The following is a 26,411-nucleotide window of genomic DNA, read 5'->3' as shown; positions in this document are numbered from 1 at the left end:
ATATGCTAAAAGTCTGGGATAATTTGAGCTCTGTGTTCAGAATGTTTGCAAAAAACCACAAACTTGTAATACATAAAAAAAAGGTTCATTCTGATGCAGTGGAAGGAAACAGGATCTTAGAATATTTAATTAGAGACTTTTAAAATCACCAATTTTCTGTAATGCTGAATAGATTATTAAATCAGACTGTCTTCTTATATTTGAGTTAAATTAGGCATGAAAAATAAACATAGCTAAATTTATCTTTCATTTAGAAACCTGCTTCAGATTCTGAAGGGATCAAAATACTTGACTAGGACAGCAACTCAGATGTTTTATTGCTTTAACTGATAGAAGTGCCAGGGCAGCAACAATACAGCACTGGTTCTAAAAATACCACATGTGGGGCTCCTAAACTTTCCATCTTTACAGCAGGAAAAAGAAAAGGAAGTAAATAATCAGCGGTTTCTTTGCAAAGTGCAATGTCTGAAGGGAAGAAAATCAAATGTGTATTATGGGTTTCACCAGCAAAAGCAAGCAAGGAGGCTGCCCTGTCCTGGGCTTTAGTGGCACCAGGGTTGAACCAGCAGGTCTGCAGTTTTTGAGGCAGTTCTGTGTGTTTTCTCCCTTGGCAAAGGCTCTCATGCTGCTGCTTACACTGCTCTGCAGTCACCACCACTTCTAACCATTCCTCCTTGGGTAAGGTTAACACCCTCCAGAACCACTGTAATTTCAGATTGTCAAACCTCTGCACGTTTTTATGACATCCTGGTAATGGTAACAGAAAATTAATTCCATTAAATCAGTTTTTCTTCTCTGTGAGGTACCAACAAATCCATAAATGCTGACTGCATTATTTCTTCTTGATTACCTTAATGAATATAAGAGTTTGCTATTTTATTACTATTCTTCTGTCAAATAGCCATTGACTATATTATCAGCAGCAGATTAATGGAAAAGATATATAGAAACATCTGTTAGATTTTAATACAATCCCAGATACCCGTTCTTCTTTGCATTCTTCACCTTCTCCATGACAGGTCCAAGGATTAAAACTTAATTCCTGTGCTTGCACTGTGTTTCAGGATGAGACACTGAGTGCTGCAGGGACAGGATCTCCCCATTCCCACCGTAACGTTGGGAGGTCACAAGCCAGAGAAGCAAAGGACCAGCCAAATCCTGGTCAGAGGTTGAGCTGGAGATGCCCTGGGATATGTTATTCCAACATGCAATGCAAGATTACAGCCAGGAAGAGGGAACAGGAGTACCTTTCCAACCAGGAGAAGAGCAGACTAGGACAGGATCAGGGGGCCTGGAACTCAGCTGAAATTAAATGGCAAATTAACTGTAAAGAGAAAACTCCCTGGTATTGCCTCAGCTCCCAGATGTGCAAAGGAAACCACAAAAAACGTGCAGGGGCCAGTTCTGATGCTGAACTTCCAGGAGCTGGGAAATCACATAAATTCCAAGAGAAACAGCTGAAATGGGAGAGTGAGGAACATCACTGAGCACTACATGAAAGCAGGAGATTTCTGAGCAGGCTTACGGGGTGGTACGAAACAAAAGCATGTGAAACCCAGGTGTAAGTTACGTAAAATAAACCCAGGTGTCGTTCTGAGATCAAATCAGTCACGTTTATATTGTGTTTATATTGTTATTTAGACAAACATTTCCTGGCTCAGAGTGTTCAGGCTGGCGCAGGGGAAGTGCAGCCAGAAAGAACAAGCTGAACGAGGCAGACTCAAACCCTGGAACTGTCCAGCTTCACAAGGAGGGAATATCTGCGACGCTGGATTTGGAATGTGAATCTGCACTGCCATCTGCAGAGAGCACGATGGCAAATTAATGGGCCATCAGCGTAGCAGCAATTAAAGTGCTAAAGTGCAAATAGTGGGATGCAGGGCTGGAATCAGGGTGGAAAGAAGAAGGGCTGTATGTATCATGACACCTTTGTCATAGCTGAGGTTCTGCACAATGCGTGGCGTGTCTCAGGAGCACATTTTATACTCTATTTCTTAAATGCTGTTTTTGTTCTTTTAGGAGGAAAACTGATACCCTTCTGTTCCTCCCACATCCTCCCCACACCGTTTGCAGCTGGAGGCACCGGGGTTGTGCCGTGCACTTGCTGTGCCCAGGAGCTCCCTGAAAACCTCTGCTGCCTGAGGGGCAACAGGAACGGCGTGTGAGGCAACATGATCAGCAATAAATGATTTATCTGAGTGTTTCTTATAGAACAAAAGACTCATCCCCTCACTTCATTCCCAGTGCACACTGTGTTCCCTCGGGAAACACCTTCCAGGTGAGGAGTGAACAGCCCACCCTGGTCCTGCCCCAGTGTCCCAGCACAGGGACATGGAGCTGCTGGAGTGAGTTCAGAGAGGCCCCGGAGCTGCTGCCAAGCTGGGAATGCTGGGGGGGTTCCCCTGGAGAAGAGAAGGATCCAGGGAGACCTGAGAGCCCCTTGCAGGGCCTAAAGGGGCTCCAGGAGAGCTGGAGAGGGACTGGGGACAAGGGGTGGAGGGACAGCACACAGGGAATGGCTTCCCACTGCCAGAGGGCAGGGATAGATGGGATATTGGGAAGGAATTGCTGTCTGGGAGGGTGGGCAGGCCCTGGCACAGGTTGCCCAGAGAAGCTGTGGCTGCCCCTGGATCCCTGGAAGTGTCCCAGGCGAGGTTGGATTGGACTTGGAGCAACCTGGGCTAGTGGGAGGTGTCCCTGCCCGTGGCAGGGGGTTGGACTGGATGATCTTTAATGTCCTTTAACGTCCTTTAACGTCCCCACCGTCCCTCACCGTGCCCTGTCCCCTCCCGCCCGTCCCGGGCCGTGACGGCCCCACAGCCCGGCCCGCCCTCAGGGCACGGCGGGGTCGCGCTCTCGCGAGAGCTGCGCGGGCCCGTCTCGCGAGAGCGGCGGGCGGGGCGCCGCGGTGGCGGCGGAGCCGGGCGGGCTCTGCTCGGTCCCTCTCGGTCCGTGCCCGGTCCCTGCTCGGTCCCTGCCGGCACCGCCACCGGCACCGGCACCGCCCGCTCCGCCCCGCGCCCCTCGGGCACAGCGCCGGCCTCGCCGGCTCCCCTTCCCCGCCGCCCTCAGCGCCCCCCCCGCCGGGGTCCCCCCTCTCCCCCTCGGCCCCGGTGCCCTCAGGGCCCCGCGCGGCCCCCCCGTGCCCGGACACCGCCGCCCCCTCGGCCTCCCCCATGGTGGGGTTCGGCGCGAACCGCCGGGGCGGCCGCCTGCCCTCTCTGGTGCTGGTGGCGCTGCTGGCCGTGATCGCCGTGCTCGCCTTCCACTGCTGGAACGCGGCGTCCCGCCAGGCCCTGCTGCGGGAGGAGCTGGCCGAGCTGCAGAGCCAGGCCCAGCGCACCGAGGTGGCGCGGGGCCGCCTGGAGCGCCGCAACTCCGACCTGCTGGGCAAGGTGGACTCGCACAGGAAGCAGCTGGAGCAGAAGGAGGCGGACTACAGCCAGCTGAGCAGCCAGCTGCAGGCCAGGGACGGCCAGGTGAAGCGCTGCGAGGACGGCAAGGTAAGGGGCGGCTCTGTTAGTCCTCGCCCGTCCGAGGTGTCCCCGCAGCCTCTGCTCCTCACGGGTGAATCGGCGCCCCGGGGCGCTTGCCTGGTGCTGTGGGACAGCTGCAGTGTGCTCGTGTTTCTGCAAACACCCCGGAGCCGGCTGGAAACCTCCGGTGTGTGTGCGAACAATGGACACCCCCCGAGCTCGCTCTTTTCCATAAGGCTGCTTTAAGTTTGCTTGTTGTCTTTTGAGCTTTCTGTCTTTGTTGCGGTTGTTTGATCTTTTGCGATCAGTCAAAAAAAACCAAAAACAAACCGCAGACAGAGCCGTAAAGCTACACTTTCAAGGGAAATGAAACCCGTGTGCTGTTCCGTGGCACCCCGAGCTTGCCTCTCGGAATGCCTGGCACAGCACACTCTGATTTTTATGCTGCCAGCATGTACTCGGGGAAAAAAAATCCTGCTGCTGACATAACATGTCATTTTGCTTGGCTTGGAGCGGCCAAGCTCGTACAAAACTGAGCTGGTCCTTTCGGTGGGGGTGGTCTGGGGATCTCTTTGTTGTGGAGGGTGAGCGAGTGGCTCGACTTTCACTGTTCCTCTTTCATAACCATCCCCGGAGCTTCCCCGGGCTCAGCACACAAGTTCTCCTGCTCCGGGTAAGTGTGGGGTGTATTTGCATGCAGGTCATCCCTCTGCTTCTTGAACACTGTTCTCACAGTGGGGTTTATGGAAATGCCACGCTCTCAGGGTGTTGCTGGCTGGGTTTGGTGTTCTGGCCCTTTATATCACACAGAGGATGAGCAGCAATAAAAATGCATTTAGTTGTCAGAAAAAGCTGCCCCATTCCAGAGTTAGACTCCCTCAAAATGATTGTTTGTATTAAAGTTTCCTACAGAACCATTAAAATTGAGCCCTTTGTGTGTTCAGCAAATTTTTTTTTTTCCCCCCGAGATTGGAATAAAAAGCCCAATTAGATATGGAAGGGACTCCATGGTCTGAAAGGTGTTTTCCAACCTCAGTGATTCAGTGGTTCTAAAGCACTTGGGTTTTAGCCAAGATACTTCCCCTCCTGTCTGCAGAGGGGCAGTCAGCTTGTTTGGTGTGTCAGTGGAAGTGCCTGCAGGCCTAGAACTGCCCTGGTGGGGTTCAGGTGAGCTATCAGGGAGAATTCAGGAAGCATTTCTTCCTGGAAAGGCTGGTCAGGCATGGAGTCCCCATCCCTGGAGGTGTCCGAGGAGGGACTGGAGTGGCACTCAGTGCTCTGGGCTGGGGGACAAGGTGGGGATGGGGCACAGGGGGGATCCATGGGCTGGGAGGGCTTTCCCAACCTCAGGGATCCTGTGGTGCAGTTTCTGGGCTCTGTGGCAAGGGGTGCTTTCAGGGTGTGTTTCCGTGGCAGTGTGTGATGTGGTACAGCAGGATGTGGGGCAGGAGGTGCCGGTGCTGAGCTGGGGGGTGGGATGGTTTCCTGGGAGCCAGGGCCCCCTGGATGCACAGGATACAAACAGGGGCTGTTGGGCTGCACAGCCTGCTGAGCACTGGGTGTTTTCATGAATCTGCCTGGGCTTTGGGTGCTCTGGCAGTGTGACACTGCACAGGGCAGAACGGGAGGGCAGCAGGAGGATCGAGCCAGGGAGACCCCACAGATTCAATTTACTGTTCATTGCCTGCAGTGTGTGTGCCCTGTGTCTTCCTTCTTTGTTCCACAGGCTGCCAGTTAAGGCCCTGTGAGCCCATGGCTTTTGACCATCCCCTCTCTTGTGTTCGAAATGTTTGTTGTGCGCTAAGAGGCCAGAACAGCAGGATTTTATCAAAAAGCAGTCACTGGCCTTTTTCCTCCCATGTGAGCCACTGTCTTTTCTCAGGGGCAACAATTCTAACCTCTTTTTTTAAAAAAACCCTTTTAAGTGACCGTGTTTAAGTGACTGTACTTCTCTGAGAGAATAAAGCTTGGTTTTAGAGAATAAAGATCTGTCACCAAAAATTAGTAGCAGATATAAAGTGTAAAAGCAGAAAAAGACTTGAATAATTTTTTTTCTCTCAAAACGGAATTTAGTCTGTGTGACTAAACTGCTTTTTACCAGTGATCATAGTCCATTTATGAAATGCAGGAGCTCAAATAAAACCCCAGCACTGGTAATTCCCAGGGTATCAAGTGATCACAACAAATCCAGGCTTATTTAATGGAAAAGTCATTTGAAAGATGCTGCCCTGGTGGTTCTCAGTGTCAGTTCTGCTTTGTGCTCCTTTGTCCTTAGCTGAGGTTCTTTGCCTTGTGGTCACATAAATCAAGTGCCTTTCCCAGTGCCGAGGCAACTCCAGTTCCTGCAGCAGCTTCCTCTTGGCTCAGGGATCTCTGGAGTCCCCTGGCTCAGGGATCTCTGGAGTCCCCTGGCTCAGGGATCTCTGGAGTCCCCTGGCTCAGGGATCTCTGGAGTCCCCTGGCTCAGGGATCTCTGGAGTCCCCTGGCTCAGGGATCTCTGGAGTCAAGCCCAAACTCTTGGCTCTCCCCTCCTTCCCTGGATGTGGAATGAGCTGGGATATGTTTGCTCTTGGGAGCAAATGTGGGACCATGACCTTGGTGTCTTGTGCTTAGAAAGAAAGAGAAAAAACTTGAGTTCTTGGGAATTCTGCTCTGTCACCCTGTGATGAGCTCCTCAATGGTCTCTTGGGCCTTGGAACAAACCAGGAGCTCTCTTTTGGAGCTCCCTGTGAGAGGCAAGCAGGGGTAGTGCCTGCCTGGAGCTCGGGCAGGTGCTGCATGCACAGGTAGCATCAGCTTCCTGGGTATTCCGTGGGTTTTTGTAGCATACCGTTAGGATATATTTTTTTTCCATAGCTTCCCAGTTGCACACCGGCTGCTGGCCCGGCCAGGGGTGAACACAGCCTTGCCCTCCCTGCTGCCCAGCAATGCTTGGGATGCAGCTGTTGGGTCAAACACCCCTGGGAGCAGCTGGGTCTGTTTGTTGCCAAAACTCCCTGATAACCCCCCAGACTGCAAAGCTGCCTCTTCACCACAGCGACCGGAGTTGTAGGACACGACTTACAGCTCAGCCAGCGCTGGAGGGTAGCCACATGTCCACGCACAGATCTCTGGTGGGTTTTGCTGTGCAGGGCTCATTGGGCTGCAGAGGGTTTATTTTCTCCATCCCAAGTGCTTGGACAGGCCCTGAGGAGCCCCTGAGAGCTCTGAGCACTACAAACAGGTCTAGACTGAAGGAGGACGTGGCTCAGGAGGAACTGGACCCACGCCATGGCTCGTGGAATTTGCATGTGTAGGTGGAACAGATCCCATGAATCATAAAAAAGCTTCTTCCCTTTCTGTCCTTCAGATGAGGGACATTTGCTGTCAGCTGAGCTGGATATAAATTCTGTCACTTCTCTCTGAAACTCAGAATCACCAAAATGAAAGATTGTGTGACAAAACTGTTGCACATTCCCATCCAGCTCCTGTTCACAGGCCATGCTTCATGGTTATGGGATGAGCAGGAGCCAGTGGGAAGGGTCACGTGTGAGGAATTCTGATAGATGAGGGTTTGAAAACAGACCCTACTACTTCCCAGGGTCTCCTTTGTTTGTAGATTTACTGGGTTCTGGGAAACAGCTGCATTGGAGTGGAAAACAGAAAATTGTGGTGATTATTGTCAATGGTTTTGCAAAATAGGGAAAGATACTTTTTCATTAGCACTCAAGAAATCACTGTAAGCACCTGCCCCGCTGTCCCGGGTCTGTGGGAGGGGAGCTGGCGTGGTGGGCACCTGGGGCACGGAAAGGCTTGGTGGTGACTTGTGTCTCCTCCTTGCCTGTGAAATCCCCACCTGCTGCCTGCACTTTTGTAGTGAAGCTGTGCAAGTCCAGGCCAGGCTGTCCCTGGATGGGGTGTTGCTTTGGGCATCCTGTAAGGAGAGGGCCTTGAATGCCTCGGTGGGCAGAGCACGTGGCAAACGTGGCTCTGACATGGCAGGAGGCTCCTTGAGGGTCCCTGGGGGGATGGGGGTATTTTGTCCCTGTTCCAGAGCAGTGTGATCAGGGGGCTCAGGTTACCCAAAGATCACATTCCTAGTGGAATTAATAAATGCTGACAGGTTAACTGTGGAGCTGGACTTTTCAGTTACATTCTGGGGTTTGAAGGAAGTATGTTCAAGGCTATTCTGTTTATTTTACTGTTCTTTCTGCTCTGTCCTTAATTTTTCAATTCCACTTGCTTTCTCTTTTTGGGAAAAGCCTCGTGAAGCAGCTCTGTGTCCCCTCATAGGTGGGAGCCATGGTAGTGCCTCTCCACACTCCAGAACTCTCTTGGCTTTTGTTCTGGGCCTGGGACAGGTGTGTCCTGCTGCCAGGGCTGGGGCAGGACCCTGCAGGCTGGCCCCGAGGCTCTGCCTGGAGCGCTGTGCATCCCGAGGAAGCGGTGCTGTGTGCTGGGAGCGGCCGATGCGTGGTCATGTACCCTGTGTGCTGCACAAAGCACCACCTCAGCAGCTCCTGCAGGGCTGGACTCCCAGCTCGGGGTGCCACCTCAGCAGCTCCTGCAGGGCTGGACTCCCAGCTCGGGGTGCCACCTCAGCAGCTCCTGCAGGGCTGGACTGCCAGCTCGGGGTGCCTGAGCAGACCACAGGGGATCAGCCTGTCCAGAACGGTAACGACAGAAACACAGCGGGAAAGAGTTGGGAGTGAATGAATGATTGACAAAGGGAAGGCAGAGCTGGGGGCAGGAAGTCCTACAGGGCAAGTAGGACTTGTTTGGGGTTTGTTTTGACAGGAAATGGAGATGACTGACTCAGACACTCCTGGGGCTGGGGGGAACTGAAACAGCCCCTGTGTCCAGGTGTGTGTCCGGGTGTGCCGGCTGTGCTGGCACTGCTGTCCCCAGAGGTGATGCTGACCTTGTCCCCCACGAGTGACAGCCCCACTCAGCACATTCCTAGAGTTACCTTTCTTTCATCATGGGACTGCAAGAAGAATAACCTCAGCCTCTGAGGTGCTTGATGGCAGGTGGGGATTTTCCACCCTTTCTCAGCATAGTCTGTTCATGCATCTTCCTCTTCATTCCTGCTGGGCTTTGTCTTTATGTAACAACAAGAAAAAGTGTCTTTACTTCAAGACTTTGTGTACATGCATTTCTTACTGTAACTGCTATTCTTTTCCTTACTGAAAATACCAAATTAAAAGCTGTTGTGGAATTTTACTGGTGTCAGATTCCCTCTTAAAATAAAATTTATGTTAGAAATATTAAGTAGCAACATGTAAAAGATTTATTTAAATATAAGAATTCTGTTATATGATGTACTTAGGTAACAGTTGGTTTTGCTGTTGGTGCTGCATGTTTAGTTTTACCCACCTGTGCTTTGACATTGGCCATTCACTGTCCCTCCTGCAGTATCAGGATGCAGTATGTTTATTTTAGTCCTGACAATCTACTTTCCTGATAGAAGTGTGTTCTGGAATTAAACTTAAAGCCCTTGTTAGCAAAGCCTGAACACAGTGTTGGTTTGGTGATGTCACTAAATACACAGGACTTGGATTTCCCGGCACTTTGTTGGTGCCATAATCCTCTCTATACATTTGCCTTACAAAGCAAACAGACACACCTGAGTGTTTGCAGCCCAAACCCTTGCCACCCCCCTGCTTACCTGTATTTATCCAGCCTTTTCTTCCTTCCAGATGAAGCTGCAGAACAACATCTCGTATCAGATGGCGGACATACACCGGCTAAAGGGTGAGGGCTTCATGGCCAAACTCACTTGGCAGGCTTGAGCCGGGCACTTTACCTGCCCAGGTGCTGCAGAATGCAGTTTAAAGGAAGGATCAGGTGATGCTGGAACATCCCATAATGTGCAGTCTCATTGCATTGTTTGTTCCTGGGGTGGGTAAGTGTAGGGTTGGACATTGCTGTCTGCAGAAGGAAAGTGTGCTCGGGCACTGCTGACCTCCAAGCTTTTAGAATCATTTTCATGGCCAAGTACACAGATTGCTATAGTTTGGTCAGAAACACTGTGGTGGCTATGCTGGGTTAGAAAAGCTCCAGAAAACATCTCTTAAGGCTGATCTGTACAGACATGATTCTAATGCCTGTGGTCTTACCGTGTCTGGAGTGTTGCAGGGGGAGCTGGAGCAGCCAGTGCCCAAACGTGAACGTGCCTGCACACACCGCCACACGTGGTTTCTGCCTGTATCTGTGCAGCTGCAGCTTAAAACAGCAGAAAGCGTAATTACTTGTAGCCTGAGGAGCAGGGAGAACTTCCAGACCAGTTGTGGAGACAGGAAATACGTGTTGATTTTGTGGATAGCGGGAAGGTGCCTCCTTTTGTACAGTCACTACAGACAGTATTTGAGTGTCATGCCTGAAGTAACCTGGTAGTGCTTTTGTGTTACTCAGGGTCACAGAATCTTTCAGGAAATTGCATTTCCTGACAGACAGTGAAATTGCATTTAGAAGCCTTACGCAATGCTAAGGTAAAGAAAAATTTATGGGGTTTGCTGTAGCATCAGAAGAATTTCTCTAATTCATGCTGCCGTCTGGCACTCATCTTTACATGAGAGAAGTGGCATCTTCTTCAAATTAGTTTAAGAATCTTTAGATGAACTACCATAAAACCCGAGAGGCTTTTTACTTATTTAGCAATACTGAAAGTTGTGTCTGCCCCAGGGCGTTTTTAGTTTTGTTTCTCAGTTCACAGTGGTGTTTCCTTTCTGGCCTAGAACAACTGGCAGAGTTACGGCAGGAGTTCATCCGCCAGGAGGATCAGCTGCACGAGTACAAGAAGAACAACACCTACCTTACAAGGAGGCTGGAATATGACAGGTATGTCCTCAGGAGTGTTGGTAACTGCAGGTTTGTGCGTGTGATGGGGTCTGTGCTTACTAAAAAGTGCCAGTTAATCCTGTGTCTGCTGATCCTCCAGCCTGAGTGTGCTCACTCGGCGATGCACGCTGTTAGCTGTTTGACTTTCAAGGTCTGTTTCTTGGTGGTGTCCTGCTACCTCAAAGGGAGATAGGAGTTAAGGGGAATCTTGACTTACTCTCGAATTGGTCAGCATTTTTAAGTCAATGCATTTTTTATGACATGGAGATTTAGTTAACAAACTCATGGTAGAGCTTAATGGACACAGTCCTGTGTCACTGGTGTTGGTCATTGCTGCCTTTCTGACAGTGTCATTTCATTTGTTTTAACTGAAGCTGAAAGCAGCAATTGTGTAGATTGAAATTTTAAGTTGACCTCAGCCTTTTAAGTTGACGATGGAGAAAGAGGAACAAACTACTCCTGCAGCTTTGAGGAGGGAGGGAGGTTTAACACTTGAGAAAGTGTTTGAAGCTTTCACACACACAAAATGTTCTTTCTGCGCTGTTGAGGGTTTGTGGGAGATGGGAATTCTGCTGCTCAGGCTGATGTCTGTGGCTTGTTAGGGAAGTTGGGACACGTGGCTATGTATTCAGATCACGTTATTTGAGTTGGGAGCAGTAACTGATAGTGGTAGTTGTGTACCTTCTCTGTTGACAGCCGTGAAAGACACGTTGCTTTCCCGGTAGAATTAATATTTGCTGACAGATTAACTGTGGAGCTTGACTTTTTGGTTGCATTCCAGCTTTTGGAGGAAATATATTCAAGGCCATTTTGTTTATTTTACTGTTTTTTCTGCTCTGTCCCTATTTTTTCCAGTTCTGCTTTCTTTCTGTATTCAGTCCATTCCCACTCCATACACATGCCAGGACCAGGCTTTTTGGACAGACTATTCTAGTTATCTCTCAGGTTTGGCTTTTTGTGCCACTTCATATTTTCCCCCTTATTTGATTTGTGGGAGAGCAGATACAACAAATGAAATATATCTAACGGTGTGTTTCTCCTCAAGCCTGCAGTGTGGGCAGCAGATCAAGGAAATGAGGCTGCAGCATGAAGAGAACATCAAGAAATTAATGGACCAGATTGCACGGGAACAAAAGGTAATGCCAGGGAATTTTGTGTTGAGTGAGAAGAGCCCAAAGTCTGCTGTTTGCCTCAGAGATGTGGAGGCCTGGGACATTTCCTTCCTAACCTTGTGTTAAACATCCCCCTGAGCAGCCCTAAATGGGTGTTAATGTAGGAAATCTGCCTGTTTGCTCAGCCAGTGGACTGAGCTGGAAGATGAGGCCAAATTGTTTGCTTTGCTCCAGCCCTCCTCCGTGACATCATTGCTGAGGATTTCAGTTCTTGCTGTAACGTGGATATTGCTGCTCAGCTCTCCAGGGTGGGATCTGTGTTCCCACAGCCTTGCCCAGGTTACTGCACAGGGAACTGAGCTCTGCTGAGGCCTCCAGGAGCTAATGTGATGGAAATAACAGTGTTGGAATGGTATCAAGGCTGTGATTACAAGATGCTGCCAGTAGAATTTGGGCCTCTTTCCTGCAAACCGATGAAATAACCTGCTTTGCTGAAAATTTCGTTTTCTTACTTGGTCTGCCTATAAACATTTCAAATAATAAGGCAGACTGAGAGCAGATTTCCGACAGATCTTTTCTTACAGTCTCGAATTCCTTCAGGGATCTGACCTGAGGCCTAAGGCCAACCACACCTTAACCTGTTTGTGTTGTGCTTAACACCTGGAATGGCAGTAGAAATGTCCTGCAGCTGTGCTGTTTTGAGCATTGCCTGTTCAGTTGTGTGTCCATACCCCCAGGTTTGTGCAGAGAGGACTCTGCTCGTTGCTTTGCTCATCAGTGAAGTCATAAATGCAATTTTGCTTACCCAAAGTAATCTTGAATTTGAGGGCATTTGTTTTGTAATTTCCAGGGATGTGCTTAATCTTGGCTCCTTATGAATTTGTTCTAACAGGCCACACAGAAAGTTCAGTCCAGTAAAGACACTGAAGTCAGTCCCAGCAATGATGGCCAGGCAGTACCTGAGACGGTGGCAGAGGAAGGTAAAGACACAGAGAAGAACGAGGAGCCTTCAGAGCATGTTGTAAATGACAAAGGTATTTCCTTTCTTGGCATTTCTGATGGAGAATGGGCCAGTTGTGTTGCATCCTTTGCCATCCTCCAGAACTGTGCATTTCTCTGAAGCAGAACAAGGAATTGTTTGGCTCAGATTAGCTGCAGTGATTTGACTAAGTTAGAGCCTCCCACAAGGGGGACATTCACTGCTCAGACTGAAAGGATAGTAAGGCAGAATATCCTGTTCTTGTCTTGCAGAGAAAATCAAAGCAGGAGGAGATGCAGGCATGCCTGAAATAGAAGATAATGACCCAGCAAAAGCTGAAGACACTCCCACTGGTGAGGGGAAATACTCTAAATTCTTTCATGTTTGGGGTCTTAGTGACGTATATATTGTGTGTGAACACCATGTGGTTCACAGTGAATGCAGGGCTTTGAGATCTCTCTGTGGTAATAAAATTCAAGTGCAGTGTAAAATCAGATCATTTCTTTTGTGCTTTAGAGGTTGGAATGCTCAAAACTGAATGTTTCAGATAATCCCCCCTCCCAAAATATTATTGTTGTTTTTATTTTCATCTGTGGTTTAAAACTGAGAAAACAAGGAAAGCAAAGACTTTACAGGCCTGTTAGAGTTTGACCTGGTAAATAGTGTCTTGTTTGTCTCCTGTTAATGGTTTTGTCCCTGTGTTCTGTTCTAGCTTTAAAGAAGCCGCTTATTTCAGCTCCCAAGAATGAAGGTCATCCACCTGTTATGAATCTTCCAACTGAACAGCCCCACGCTCCAAACCTGGCACCAGGTACAACTCCTGTTAGCAGGGGACAAGGCAGTTTGGTTACCAGAGGAAAACCAAAGTTCTGCAGGATCCAAGGCTGTGTTCTTAGCTGGCTGACTGAGGCACTCAGGCTGCTGGTTGTGTGATCTCTCCCTGTACCCTCCACAGCAGGAATTCCTGAGCCTTTGGGCCAATTGCAGCTGAATCTGAGTCAGAAGGTTCAAAGAGAAGTGCTTGGAGAGTCCTCTGGTGGACAGAGTAATTGAAATGAGTGTTCCCCCCTAGGGTACTAATTAGGGCTGCACCCTCAGGGGTTGGTTGTTGATCTCTTGGTGGCCACAGTCAGAGATAAACCAGCATTCCTGTCTCTTGCTCAGAGTCCTCCTGGCCCTGGGAACAGCTCACTTGAGAATGACATGGGGGAGGTTTAGGACATGAGAACTTAAAGTCCTGCAGTGATATAACTTTAATATTAATAAATTAAGTATAAAGTTCTCAGGATGACAGAACAGCTCCAGGTTTTTGCTCTGCCTGCCATTGGTTCTTTTGGAAAAAGACAACAGAAGTTTTTCTTGATTTCTTTGCTTTTGCAGTGGATGGGTGAGCAGAATTCCAAAATGAGGGAGCTCAAAGCCTGCATACACATTTAAAGATTGTTGTTTCCAAGTGCCACATCTTTTAAACAGTTTGTTTCCTTTGAAGATAGTCCTTCATTTTCACTTTTATTAATGAGAAAACATAAGTTGCAGGAAGTGAAAAGCTTGTTTTGTTGAGCTTGGAGTTTATCCACAGGAGTTTGATGAGAGTTTCAGGGGAGTCAGGGTGTTCTGGGCTCCTTGGCTATGGAGTCCTGTGATTCTGGTGGTTGTTTTTAGCATAACTTCTGTGCCCTGCCACACCCTTGTCCTCAGATCAGAGCTGTTGAAACCATAAATGATGCTTGGTAGACTTGAAAAGCAGAATCAGCAGGAGGATAAAAGAAATACATAAATGTGTGTTCTGAGCTTTGTGGAGAGCTGAAACACATGTAGAAAGTTGGAAAGATGACAGCATGGGATTGATTAGGAACTAAAATGTGACCAGTTATTTATCCTCTGCCTTCCTTGGAGCCATGTGAGACCTGCAGACACTGACGCCTCTTCCCTGCAGGTTTGCCCAGTGACAGTGATGGAAACGCCAACGCTGCGAAGCAGATCCCTCCAAACCCTCTCCAGCACCTGACCTTTGAAGAAAAGGTGGAAGCCCAGAAAGAGCACAAAATTGAGACAGAACAGATACAAATCCCAAAGAGCCGAGTTAACGACTTGCAGAAGGTTAAGCAAAGTAAGTTGGCCAATATCACACACTTCAGTATATTTAAAATATCCCTTCATTTTCTGTCTGTGAGAGTGCCTGTCTGGAAAACAGGGACCACTGCGGAGGGTGGCTTTGGAGAGGGAGCCTGGGAAGGATTGTAATGTGTTCCTGGGTAAAAGATGTGCTTTAGTGTGTTATTTTTCACATGTATATTCAGTTATTTAAAAAGATTATGTCCTTATTGGAATTTAGAATGCTCTTGGAAATTACTGCACATTTAAATAGATTAAGTCAGGATGTTGATACACACAGGATACTGAGTTACTGAGGGATTTTGGTGGTGGTGGGAATGTGTGTTGGACAGAACGTGGTTCCAGAACCCTTCCCTTCCGTGTCTGCTCAGGGCAGGAGCCCCCAGACAGGTGCACACAGGTGTGTTGTGGTGGAGGCTGTTTTTGAAGACCCAGTTCTAATTGTTTAGCACTTGGGTGGGGAAGGGGTGTTTGGGAGGAAAAACTGACTGCTGAAACATCTTCTCTTGGGGTTTTTTTTATCTGAATAAGATTTTTCTGAAGAAACAGATCTTTTGGGAGGACTTTGGATGTTCTGACATGACTCGTGGATCTTTGTGAGGCAGCAGGGATAGGTGTATTAAGCTGGCACAGAACCTGGGCAGTCTTGGCTTCCCCTCTGCACCCTGAGGTCTTCAAGACTGCTTAGTTTGTCAAGGGAGCTTCTTGAAGAAGCTTCAGGAATGAGAGACCTTCATAGTGAAGTTGTTGGGTTTTTAATGGATTATGTGTTTTCCCTGGCCATGTATTAAATGATGGGGGTAGTTGTGTAGGCAGGAGCTGTGAAGGAAATGTCTCCATTGTAGGCTGTGAGGGGGTACGTGGGAGTCAGGAATTGTCACTGATTAGTCTGTTCTCTTTGCTCCTTCATATTTGGATTAGATGGGGATATTGGGAAGAAATTCTTCCCTGTCAGGGTGGGCAGGCCCTGGCACAGTTGCCCAGAAGCTGTGGCTGCCCCTGGATCCCTGGCAGTGTCCAAGGCCAGGTTGGACAGGGCTTGGAACAACCTGGGCTGGTGGAAGGCGTCCCTGCCCATGGCAGGGGTGGGATGGGGAGGGTTGGGCTCACAGGGGGGTCCTGCACACCAGGGGCTCACTGAGCTCAGCTCACAGCCTGTGTGGACCTGCTGCATTTCCTGGGATCTCCTCATCGTTTCAGTCTTTGCTGCTGTCAGGTTCAGTTTGTGTGTCACAGTTCCTCTGGCACACCCACAGGTGCTTGTGCTGGAAGTTGGGGACATTCCGTTGTGTTTCATGACTCGGTTTAGGTTTAACATGTGCAAATCCTCCTGTCCTGTCTGGGTTTTGTGTCAAAAATACCATCAGTAATAGCCAGGATCACTGGCTGACATGAACAGGGAATTAATAATGTATGGAACTTGGGATTTCTAAACAGATCATGGTCTCTTCTTGCTTGTTCTGTGAAAATACCTGAAACTGCTGCTTCTGTCCATTTGAGCTGCACCAGGAGTGATTCTGCTGCTTTTCTCCCCATCCAGAGAAGAGCCACAGTACTGCTTCTGTCCTGATCTTTATATTCTACCACATAGGAAAGTTTTCACTGTTTTGGAAAATCATTTCATTTTCATATCTGTCCCCTTTTAATCCTGAGGTTGAAATCATCCTCCCATTTACTTCTCTGTTAATTACTCCCACTGCAAATCTCTCACCCAGCAGCCTGGGTGCCCAGTCTGTAAAGACTGTATCACACTTTAAGCCATTTTTTTTTCATTTATACCCAGCCCTCCAGGCCTGTGGCCTCAGCAGACTCAGAGCTGCTCCCTTCAAGCAGCAGGCAGGCAGTCTGCACTGCTGGGCTGGAACAGCTGCACCCCGTTCAGCACCAGCTCTGGACTGGACATCACACCAGTGGTGTCTCCCTGTGTGCCTGCCTGACTGTCTGCTCATTCCATAGTTCCAGCTAAGGCTTGTTTTTCTTGTGCGTTGTTTCAGGACCTGGAACTATTCTTAATTTTTGGTGGGGAGACAAAAGTTCTGTGCTCCGGGACATTTTGAACCCTGTCAGAGCTCAGCAGGAAGGCAGAGTGTAAAGCCAGTGAATGAGGTAGTTACAAACGGAGGTCAGACTGCAGGGCAGGTCTCTGCTGGGTTCCCCTGTGCCAGCTGGGCACACCCTGCAGGTATTGCCAGGCACCACATCAGCAGTGATCACTCCAGCCTGTGGAAAATGCCAGGGCTCGGGAGAAATGGAGACTAAACCCTCCACTGAGCGATGCTCTTCAGCACTTTGAGAAACGTGTGTTAGTGTCCATAGGCACTCCAAGGTGCTGGTTTAGGGGCTCACTGCAGCCCTTCTCCATGGAGGCAGGAGCTTGGGACAGTCACATTCCAGGAGGTCCGAGTGCTGGGTGACAGAGTGTGTCCTTTCCACACGGGGGTGCTCCATGAGCCTTGTTCTCCCCCTGTCCAAGCCCTCTCCCTGCTCCCTCCTCTCTCTCCAGCTGGAACTACCCCAGACCCCAGCTACCTCCACCTGTGACCTGCTCTCGTGTAGAGTCTCCCTGTTTCTTTCCTCTCTGCTGCTGACTCACTCCTTTCCTACTCCACAGGCCGGTTCTTTGATGAGAATGAATCCCCTGTGGACCCGCAGCAGGGTTCTAAACTGGCAGATTATAATGGGGATGATGGGAACGTGGGTGAGTATGAGGCAGACAAACAGGCTGAGCTGGCTTACAATGAGGAAGAGGATGGTGATGGTGGAGAAGAAGACGTCCAAGGTGAGCTTGGGCCTTATCTCCATCCCATTGTGACAAACCCACGCTGAGTTACTTGTTGAATTTGTGTAAAGCCTCGCTGGTTTAGCTGATCACAAATTGCTCAGACAGAGCACCAGTCTTCAGGGAGAGGGTTTTGACACCTCACTGCAGTTGGGTATAGTTCCTGCTAGGAAAAGCAAGGCACTAAATTCCAGGCATGGTTTTACCCAAACCCCCAGCTCTGGTTCCTGGCTGGGTGGGCTGTGGGCCTGGACATTCCTAAATTGTCCAACAGAGGAATGTGGTGTTTTGGGTGCTGCTCTCGTCACACTGCCTGGAGCTGCTGTGCAGTGGGGCCTCAGGCAGCGATTCCAGGTGTCACTCCTGTGCATTATACACAGATTCAACAGGCTTGTGGTGTTCTGCTAACCAGCCTCACAGCTGCTGAGCCAGTGCTGCCTAATGCCCCCTGTGTGTGCATGGCCACCCCCCTGCATGTGGCTCCTGCATCCCCTCCCTCGCTTGTCTGTCCCTGCCTGTGCCTGCCTTGTGTGCCATTCTCCATCCAGCTGTGTGGGGATATTTGTGACAGGCCTGCATGTCTGTAGGGGGAGAATGCTTGTGTACACAGAGAGTGTTTCCAGCTAAATGAAAGTGTAAAATAAAGAGGCGGGGGAAATAGGAGATGGTAAATCAACCCCCTGATTTTGATCCTCATAATGTAAGTTTTTAGCTGGAGGTTTTTCATACAAGTATTTAATTGGTATCTAAGCATAATTAATGGGCAAAACTGTTAAAAAGCAGCTGACTGTGTGGGCATGCACTGTGTGCAGTGTCAGCAGGCTGGGCTGGGCTGGCCTGGGAGTGTGAAACTCAATGAACAAGGGAAAGAAAAGGATGGATCAGAACCCTGGGCGACTAATTGACTGACTGATGAACTGCAACCCTCTGCTCAAGCTGAGGCCTGTTCTGTGACCCTTGTGCTCAGAATTCACAGTGGGTTTGTGTGCTCACCCCTGTCCCTCCAGAGAGGGATCCTTGGGCTGTCATCTGCTCATCCCAGCTGGCAGCTGCAAGAGGGCACAGCAGGATTCAGGCTGGACGGGGCTTGGAGCAACCTGGTCTAGTGGAAGGTGTCCCTGCCCCTGGCAGGGCCTTAAGGTCCCTTCCCACCCAAAACACACAGTGATGGTGTGGTTGCTGGTGTTTCTGGCAGTGCTGGGCAGTGGGAGCCGTGTTCCTGCCGGCTCTGCTGTGTCCTGAGCAGGGGTGGGGGCTGTCCCTGTGCTCTGCACACCCCACAGTGCCAGGGGGTTCCTGCTCCAGTCCCCTTGCCCTCAGTCAGCCCTGGGCAGCTGTGCCAGGGCTGGACAACCCCTTCCATGAAGGAATTGTTCCCAGTATCCAACCTGAACCCCCCTGGCACAACCTGAGGCCATTTCCCCACTTGTCCCTTGTTCCCTGGGATCAGAGCCTGACCCCCACATGGCTCCCCCCTCCTGGCAGGAGGTGGCTGCCCATGCAGGGACAGTGCCCTGGCCCTTCCCTCGGAGCTCCTGCTGCTCCATCAGCACCAGTACCCGGCTGGGGGGGCCTTCCCAGGGAGTGTGGCTTCAGGAGTCGGTGCCAGGTGTGCTGTGAACAGTTACCAGGGGCATGGACAGCTTTCCCATATGCCACTTAGGAAGGGGTGGGTGTGAGGGAGGGATGGACAAGTGGTGCCAGGTTGTTAAAATCCAGATTGTGCTTGTGTAGCTTGCAGTGTGAGGGGTGTTGGAAAAAGCAGTGCTCTGACTGAAAGTGACCCCATAAAACCATCTCCCAGCTGCGTTGGGTCCCTGCTCTGGGGGCTTGGAATTTGGACTTGGGAAAATCCTTTTCCTGGTGAACCCCCCTGTGTCTCTGTATAGACAGACTGGGTTAATGAGAGCCAGTGAAGGTTAAAGGGTGACTTCTGGGAGCCTTTTACTGAGGGGTGATGTGAGCAGAATGTGTTACTACCTCCAACCGCAGTTCCCAAGCCCTTTGTTCTGTTGTTCCCTAATAACTTGTTGACTTGGCTTGAGCTGTGATTTGAATGTGGCCAGTGGTGCTTCCAGGGGCAGCATTCCAGGAAAAGCATCTGCTTTGGGCATTACACTGATTTCTCTGCAGGGCAGGAGAGGGGAGAACTGGTGACATTGGAGGGAGAGTGGTTACAATTGTTTAGGGAGATAAAAAAATAAGAATTTCTGTCTGTCAGGAAAACATCACCCCGGTCTGCATCAGGCTGAACAAAGCCTGCAGCACGTGCCACAAAGCCACTGGATTCCACTTGGTTTCTCTTGCCACGAGGAATGTGTGGGCTTAGATGGAAATTATCCAGGGAAAATACTCCCTTTGGGAGATGTGCTGGGGAGGGGCAGCCCCAGCCTGCTGTCCCTGCCCTCATCACCTGCTGAAGGCCAGGCCTTGTTTGAAGGTGGCAGTTTCTGCTGCAGGAAAGGTGTTTGTGGGGCCCGGGTGGCAGAGGGGGAGCAGCTCCAGGATGCCCAGGAGCTGTGGTGGCAGTTCCTCATGGGCCATGCAGGTGAACTGCAGCCCTTTGCTGCTGGAGCAGGGCCCACGGGGCGATGGGTGCTGGGTGTGAGGGTGCAGATTGCTCCAGGCAGCTGGTGAGAGACGGGTGAGCTCACACTGTGCTTTCCATTCCTGTGAACAGCCATCCCCTGGATATGAAGGAACAGCTTTGAGGTGCAGGGGAAGCTCATTAATTGGAACAAATGGAAGTTTTGTGGGGTTTTCACCCTTTGAGGGAAGGAGGCCAGGGAGCCACATAGGACAACTGGATTGTGGCAGGTAGAATGTGGAATATTTTAAAATGTCCCATAAAATAATACTGAATGTGCATTTCCTCTGTGAATTTTCTGCATGTGCTGCAGTCAGTGGTTACACTGAGGGGGCACAACTCAGGGGGGGTTATTTTACCATCTCTCAGGAGGCTCAAAGGCCAAACCCCAAGCAGCAAAGTCAGGAAGCAGGACAGAGGAGAGACGTGGAGACAGTGTCTGGGGCTGGAAGGGAAGGTGAAACATCCACATCTGCCCGTCGGGACAGAGCTGTGACTCCCTTGGGAAGAGGAACCAAAGGCAACTGGGGGCTGAGAGAGCCCCTGCCTGCCGAGCTCCTGCCTGTGTTCCCTGGCCCAGTGTGCCGAGAGGGAACAGGGATTCTGTGCATAAGAGCCTGGGAAGGGTTTTCCAAAGCCTCTCCAAATTTTACCCGTGAGTCTGAGATACAAGACAGCAGTTTGGAAAAACACTGACAGCAAAGTCAACTGCAGCATCAGGAGACATCCCAGCAGGGAAAAATGTGTCGTGCCACGACTGTGTGGAAGGTGTCAGCTGGGAAGTGGGTGGGAAAAGTATTCCCTTGGTCTGGAAGGGGTCCCAGTGCCAGCCCCAGAGGTTCTGTGAAGCCTTACAGAGCGAACTCTGGAATGGGCCTTTCCACAGGAGTTGGGTTTTAGTTTGAGGTGTTGGCAGAAGGAGTCTCAGAGCCACAGTGTGAGCGGTGCAGGCTCTGAGGGCAGTCAGCCTGTGGAGCAGGGGGCACTGCAGCCCCAGGGTCCCCACTGGGCCCACTGCAGCACGTCCTGGGGAGCTGCAGCTGGGTGCTCGTTCAGAGGTCACATCAGGGCTGATCCGAGTGTGTGAGCTGTAACTGACCTGTGATTTCATTGCAGATGATGAGGAGCGAGACCAGAACGACCTGGGGGACTACAAGTCCCGCTTCAGCGATGGGGTCCTGTAGGCCTGGGGCACAGAGAGCCCAACCCAGGGACTTGAGGTGCTGCAAAACTGAACCAGTTCTACTCCAGTGTTTCCTACTTCCAAGGAAGCTGAGGATGAAGTGCCGAGTGTGCTCAGTCAGCAGGTGAAGAGGACCCACTGTACATATGTACATACTTGTACTACTGCGGGCTGTGTTAAACCAGCATTGTCACACGGAGCCGGTTGCTCAGCCTGGTCCTTATCTGAAATAATCTTTACACTTAAGCCCGGTCTATAAACACAGGCTGAACTGTTTCTGCCATTTACAACACTTTGGAACCTGGAGAACTTGTACAGTTTGTACCTGATGTAACAAAGCCGCTGTGGAAGCCATGTACAGCCAAGGACTCCTTTTCTACAGTCCCACCTGTGTGGGCAGAACTGCTGCTCCCGAGTGCTGGGTTTGTCCAGCAGGTGAGCCACGAGCTGGGAATGAGACCTGAACGGTTCAGTAGCTGCTCCCTCCTCGGTGTGACCCAGGCCGGGGCAGCCCTCGGCACCATTGCCACTCAACTCCTGTACAGCGACCACATCTCGTAGCTAGAGCTGCAAATCTACAGTAGGACTTCAATAATTTGGTACATCCCCAAAAAGTTGTGCAACTAATAGCTTGATTTAAAAGATATAAATTGATATAAATAATTATAAATAATTCACGGCTTGTAGGAGATCTTTGTGTTAAAGAGAGCAAGGGTGTGAGTGAGAGACACGTGTGCAGCAGCTGTGCCTGCCGTCGACAGAAGGACCAGCCCCTCCCTGGGTTCACTGCTGGTGTGCTGTGCCAGGGTGTCCAGCCCAGGTGCAGTTTGATCCCTTGCTACAGCTCTGAACACCTGCCACGGCCCACGGACGGGTTTGCTCCATCGCATCTGTAAGTCAGACCCTTCTCTGTGTTCTGTGTTAAAGTACTGTCGGAATTGTGGAGATGATTCCATGGCTCTGCAGTGTGGGAATGAAGGGGATTGCTCCTCTAAGGGCTCCTGGGGACACAGGCTGTAGGCCCTGACGAGGGGGACTGAACTCAGCCCTGTGCTCAGGTGCTGGGCTGAAGTAACGGGGCAGGTTTGCTCGTTGCCAGCTCAGTGAAACTCTTAAATAAAGTTCAACACTTCTACAATTATTGGTGGGTTTTAAGACAATTTATTACTGCTTAAGTGTCAATGACAAAAAAAGCTGCTGCATTTAAAAAGTGAAGGTCCAGCTCAGTGCTGTGTTCTGGTTCAGTACCAGCCCAACCCAGTGTTGTCTGTAGTGCAGCATCACATGGCACAGCTTGGGAAGACCAGTAAATTAAAGAGCTACTTCTTAAATGTAGAGATTAAACCATTCTGCACTCACAGCTTCAGCTGTTTTTCCCTTCCCTGCTGTCCTTGCTCAGTGCCAGGGCTAAGGCACATCCCAAGTGGGTGTGACACTGCCCAGGTGCTCTGACAGATCCATGAAAACAGCTCAGAATCCTTCCCTGGGAGGGTGGGCAGGCCCTGGCACAGGTTACCCAGAGCAGCTGTGGCTGCCCCTGGATCCCTGGAAGTGTCCAGGGTTGGATGGGGCTTGGAGCAACCTGGGCTGGTGGAAGGTGTCCCTGCCCATGGGACTGGATGAGCTTTAAAGTGCCTTCCAACCCAAGTCATTCCAGGATCCTCTGAACTTCATGTGCAATTTGTTCTTTGTTCAGTAGCCTGGGAAGCACCAAGTCCCTCCAGTGTAATCCCATTTTCCTGCTGCAGCAGTGCTGACCTGGGCAGCTGCTCTGGCTCTCAGGTGCTGTTCCCAAGGCCAGTGTCCCCCAGGGCAAACAAAGGAGCCCCAAAATGGATCTCGCTTCATTTTCATGAGGAGAAAATAGAAAGTGGCTCATGATACAAAGTCACAAATTTTCAGTTGTGTGTTTCATGAGCCACTCTCTGTTTTTTTTAAGAACAGGGGGCTTTGCCAACTGGCTGACACCTGGAGTTCTCATCCAGGATCCCTTCCCTTTCTTTGGAGGAAGGTGAGCAAAGGGAGGAGAACTCTGGGATGTCCTCAGATACCTGGAAGAGCATGTGATGCACTGAATACAATAAATGCACTTTGCTAATCGAACAGCAGCTCTTTTTCAAACATGAATGTGGATTCACAGGCCCACCCTGCCCCTGGGCTGTGTGGCACCACGCGGGGTCTGAGGACCAGAAGCCACAAACCAGCTTGGGTTTGTTTTGAACGTGCAATTCCAACGTCCCTGTGCGGTTTGTGCGGAGCCAGTTCCTGTTTCCATGGCGATGGCAGCACACACAACGCTGACAGATCTCCAGCAGCTGCTTCCTCAGCCCCCAGCGAACCTGCAGCCAACCCAGCTCTCCCATTCCAGGGCTCACAGGAGAGACCCAACACAGCCCTTCACCCACACCCCCAGGGAGCTCCGCCGTGCGTCCAATCCTGGGGCTGAGGCTCCACTTGGAAAGCCCTTTGGATCCACTGGGATTTCAAACAGAGAGCTGAGATCCAGCTGCCAAGGCTGAGGGGCGAGTTCAGCCCCTGTGAGAACCACAGGCACCTGCACCAAGAGCCAGAGAAACAACTCCAGTTATGCCAGCCAGTCCCAGCTGCCCAGTTTTGGAGGTTTTCAGCAAACACGCTGCTGAAGCTTTCCCAAAGTCACACAGATCCCACAAAAACCAAGACTCATCAATGAACCCATTTTAGATTAAACATGAGGAAAACCAAACTGATGGGCAGGATCTCACCAAAAGGGAAAACCCAGTTCTGAATGAAACAAATTCAAACTCCACATTTTTCAGCGTTTTAATGGCTGCAAAGAGCCACTTCAAAGTGACAAGACGCAAACAGACACGAGGTAAATGGTTTGTGGATTTTATTAAATGTTCTTCTATATTTTCATGTAGGCAAACCCAGCAACAGTGGGGAACCCAAAGCCTGCAGGACAGAAGAGCTCGACAGTGCTTTGCAAAAGAACCCACAGAAAGGGCAAAAGGTCTTTTCTGTAAATTTATTTACTCTCCCTGTTTACAGTTTGCACCCTGGAGAAGAGCTGCACTGATCAGTACTAGTTTACTTAAAACAAGGGGTTTGATCCCAGATTTTCATCAGGACCTATTTCACTGTTCACACAAGTCTGAAGAAATTCCCTGTCTGACACCTTTCTCCTTTATCCCTATTAAGGGGAATTTCAACCTGCCATAAATCTGTCAGCTGCTATCCCTATTCCAAGGAGCTTTCAGTAACATGGGACCCAAGTATGGAACTTCCAGTTAAAGCAACCTGGGACCCTTCCTTGAGGAGACTGACCAGAATATTTAATAGGATCAAAAATCTTGCTGTGATGAACTAGCAAATGAGAGATTGGGCACTTTATATGGAGAGGGAGCACAGTGTCCTGCTGTTCCAGCTGGCTCCAGGACTGAGGAGACCAGATTCCTGTAGTTTAAATAAAAGAGGAAAACAAACCCACAAAACCAACTGGGGGCATCTCCCTATTTATGAGAGTGCAGTGGAATTTTCAAGCCCGCCAGAAACACAGTAATCATATTTATGCCTGAACTTCTTCCTGCCAACATAGAAACCAGAATACTCCAATTCCTCAACCTATAGCAAACCCCAAGTAGCCACACTGGGATTACTGGTATGGATAATCTACAGTTTAACTTCCCAAAACAGGGCTTGGCCACCTGTGGCTGCGCAGTTCCATCCCTGGAGGAATGTCTCGTGCCCCTCTCCGTGCTGCACTGTGCCAGATCAAACACAGGGTTCATTCCCACGTGTTTCTGTGGGGATCTGGGAGCAGATGAATCCCTGTTGCTGTCAGCTGGAGTGTCAGCAGTGAGAACAGTGAGTCTGGAGCTGCTCCTGGACAGCCAGATTGGCTCCCAGACATCGGGGATGGAGCAGCAGCACAGCCTGGGAGCTGCTTTTCACTTAACTCACATGCTGGATGGCTTTGATTCCCTTCAGATAAGCAAAAGAACCAACACTGGAAATGGGCAATAGTAAAATATAAACTCAAACAAGAATTGTTTCTACAACCCTCAGTCCTGTCACAGTTGTTTTCACTTTGGCAAAATAAACTTGACTGAGCTGCTGTGCTCGGGGTTCACGGTGTTACCTGCAAGAAGGGGGCTGGAATACCAGCGAGAATCATGGAATAGTTTGGGCTTTCAGGTCCCTTCCCACCCTCTCCCTAACTCAGCACCGGGGCACGCGAGGAGAGCACAAGGCACTGTGGAAAACATATTTTGATATCCTGTAAGAGAAAAGTACAGTTCTCACTGCCAAAAAGATCAGTTTGAACCCTGAGTCACACATTTAATGTCTTCCCAGCGTGTTTTTGGCCATGCTGGTGCTCTCACAAATACCTGCTTGCTTTGACTCTTGCTAGATGATCTCCTCTGGCAGCTCATTTCATTTTAATTACATGGCTTGAGAGAGTATTTCCACCCACCATTTCCCAAAACTCCCACTTTCTAAGTATCAGTGAATGTCCTTTTGGGCTCTCAGCATGAGACATCACACAGTTATCCTGCCATACTAGTTCCTCCTAAGAAACTGCCAAACGGTGTTAATTAAGCTTTAACATGTCCAAACGAACCTTTTTCACAGCTGATCATTCACAAAATATTCATGTACTGTTGTTAAGTGTTTACTTGAATGCTCTAAAGGAATAACTATTACCTGTTCTGAAGGAGGGCTGCACTGTTTCCAGTGCCTTTCCATGACCTCTTCTTTTAAGAAAATGATGGTAAAATTAGCTTTATAGTGTCTTCTGCTAAAGACAGACCACTAGAGTCCTGTGACAGAATTCTAAAACAGATCTTGGCTTCACAGCAGCACATGTAGTTCTGTTAAACAAGCCAGTAAATATTTTAGGTGACTAGAGAGCTGGGATTTTATAATCTGATCCAGGTTCTAAAGGTAAGCAGGGAGTCCACAGGTACCAGGAAAGGAAACAACACCTCTGTGGGTTTCTTTACTGCTGAATTAGACGATGTGGATGCCAGCTACTCTTACAAAAACATTCTGTTCTGAGCAATACCGTGAGAACTTACCCTGTCATAACACAGGTTAACCTGAGAACTGAAGATTCCTGTTTAAGAGACTGGTGAGTAAAAGTGATCATCAAGGGAACAGTGAAGGTATCCAGGATCAGTAGCATGGAAACGATAAATGTAACCTCACTACATCCTCCTATGCTGCATGAGGTGGTCACGCTGCTTCATTAAGCCATTCAGATGTCAACACATGCAGCGTCCTCAGCATTTCGCACCCAAAGAGGCTGCCTAGAAAAAGGAAAAGAGAAAGCGGAAATAAAACTTCGCACCAGGCGACTTAAAACAGCAACCGAAACC

General features: G+C 49.8%; 1 protein-coding gene across 3 annotated transcripts; it reads left to right on the top strand.

Annotated features, from left to right (window-relative positions):
• Positions 1-2,963: 2,963 nt before the first annotated feature.
• Positions 2,964-22,192, top strand: GOLM2 (golgi membrane protein 2). 3 transcript variants are annotated; one of them, XM_050309550.1, is made up of 10 exons: positions 2,964-3,503; positions 9,156-9,210; positions 10,194-10,296; positions 11,342-11,432; positions 12,301-12,388; positions 12,660-12,740; positions 13,100-13,198; positions 14,324-14,497; positions 17,114-17,281; positions 20,985-22,192. In XM_050309550.1, exons 1-10 carry the CDS (start codon positions 3,177-3,179, stop codon positions 21,050-21,052), a joined length of 1,254 nt encoding a protein of 417 aa, XP_050165507.1. In that variant the 5' UTR covers positions 2,964-3,176; the 3' UTR covers positions 21,053-22,192. The 3 variants fall into 3 exon arrangements, with proteins under 3 accessions (XP_050165507.1, XP_050165508.1, XP_050165506.1); XM_050309549.1 differs by having other exon boundaries at positions 2,971-3,503; positions 12,301-12,442; XM_050309551.1 differs by lacking the exon at positions 17,114-17,281 and having other exon boundaries at positions 2,968-3,503; positions 12,301-12,442.
• The last annotated feature ends 4,219 nt before the right edge of the window (positions 22,193-26,411 follow it).

The sequence above is a fragment of the Myiozetetes cayanensis genome, unplaced genomic scaffold (genome assembly GCF_022539395.1).
Source record: "Myiozetetes cayanensis isolate MyiCay16 unplaced genomic scaffold, myiCay2020 scf14, whole genome shotgun sequence".
NCBI lineage: Eukaryota > Metazoa > Chordata > Aves > Passeriformes > Tyrannidae > Myiozetetes > Myiozetetes cayanensis.
Note: the sequence above shows the minus strand (reverse complement) of the source record. Positions and strands in the feature narration are given on the sequence as shown.

What these genes read in the sequence shown, in the direction of transcription:
- GOLM2 (XM_050309549.1), top strand. Translation starts at nt 3,177, where the DNA reads ATGGTGGGGTTCGGCGCGAACCGCCGGGGCGGCCGCCTGCCCTCTCTG. An exon ending in GGACATACACCGGCTAAAGG is followed by an intron (nt 9,211 to 10,193) that starts GTGAGGGCTTCA and finishes TTTCTGGCCTAG; the next exon opens with AACAACTGGCAGAGTTACGG. An exon ending in AGATTGCACGGGAACAAAAG is followed by an intron (nt 11,433 to 12,300) that starts GTAATGCCAGGG and finishes TTGTTCTAACAG; the next exon opens with GCCACACAGAAAGTTCAGTC.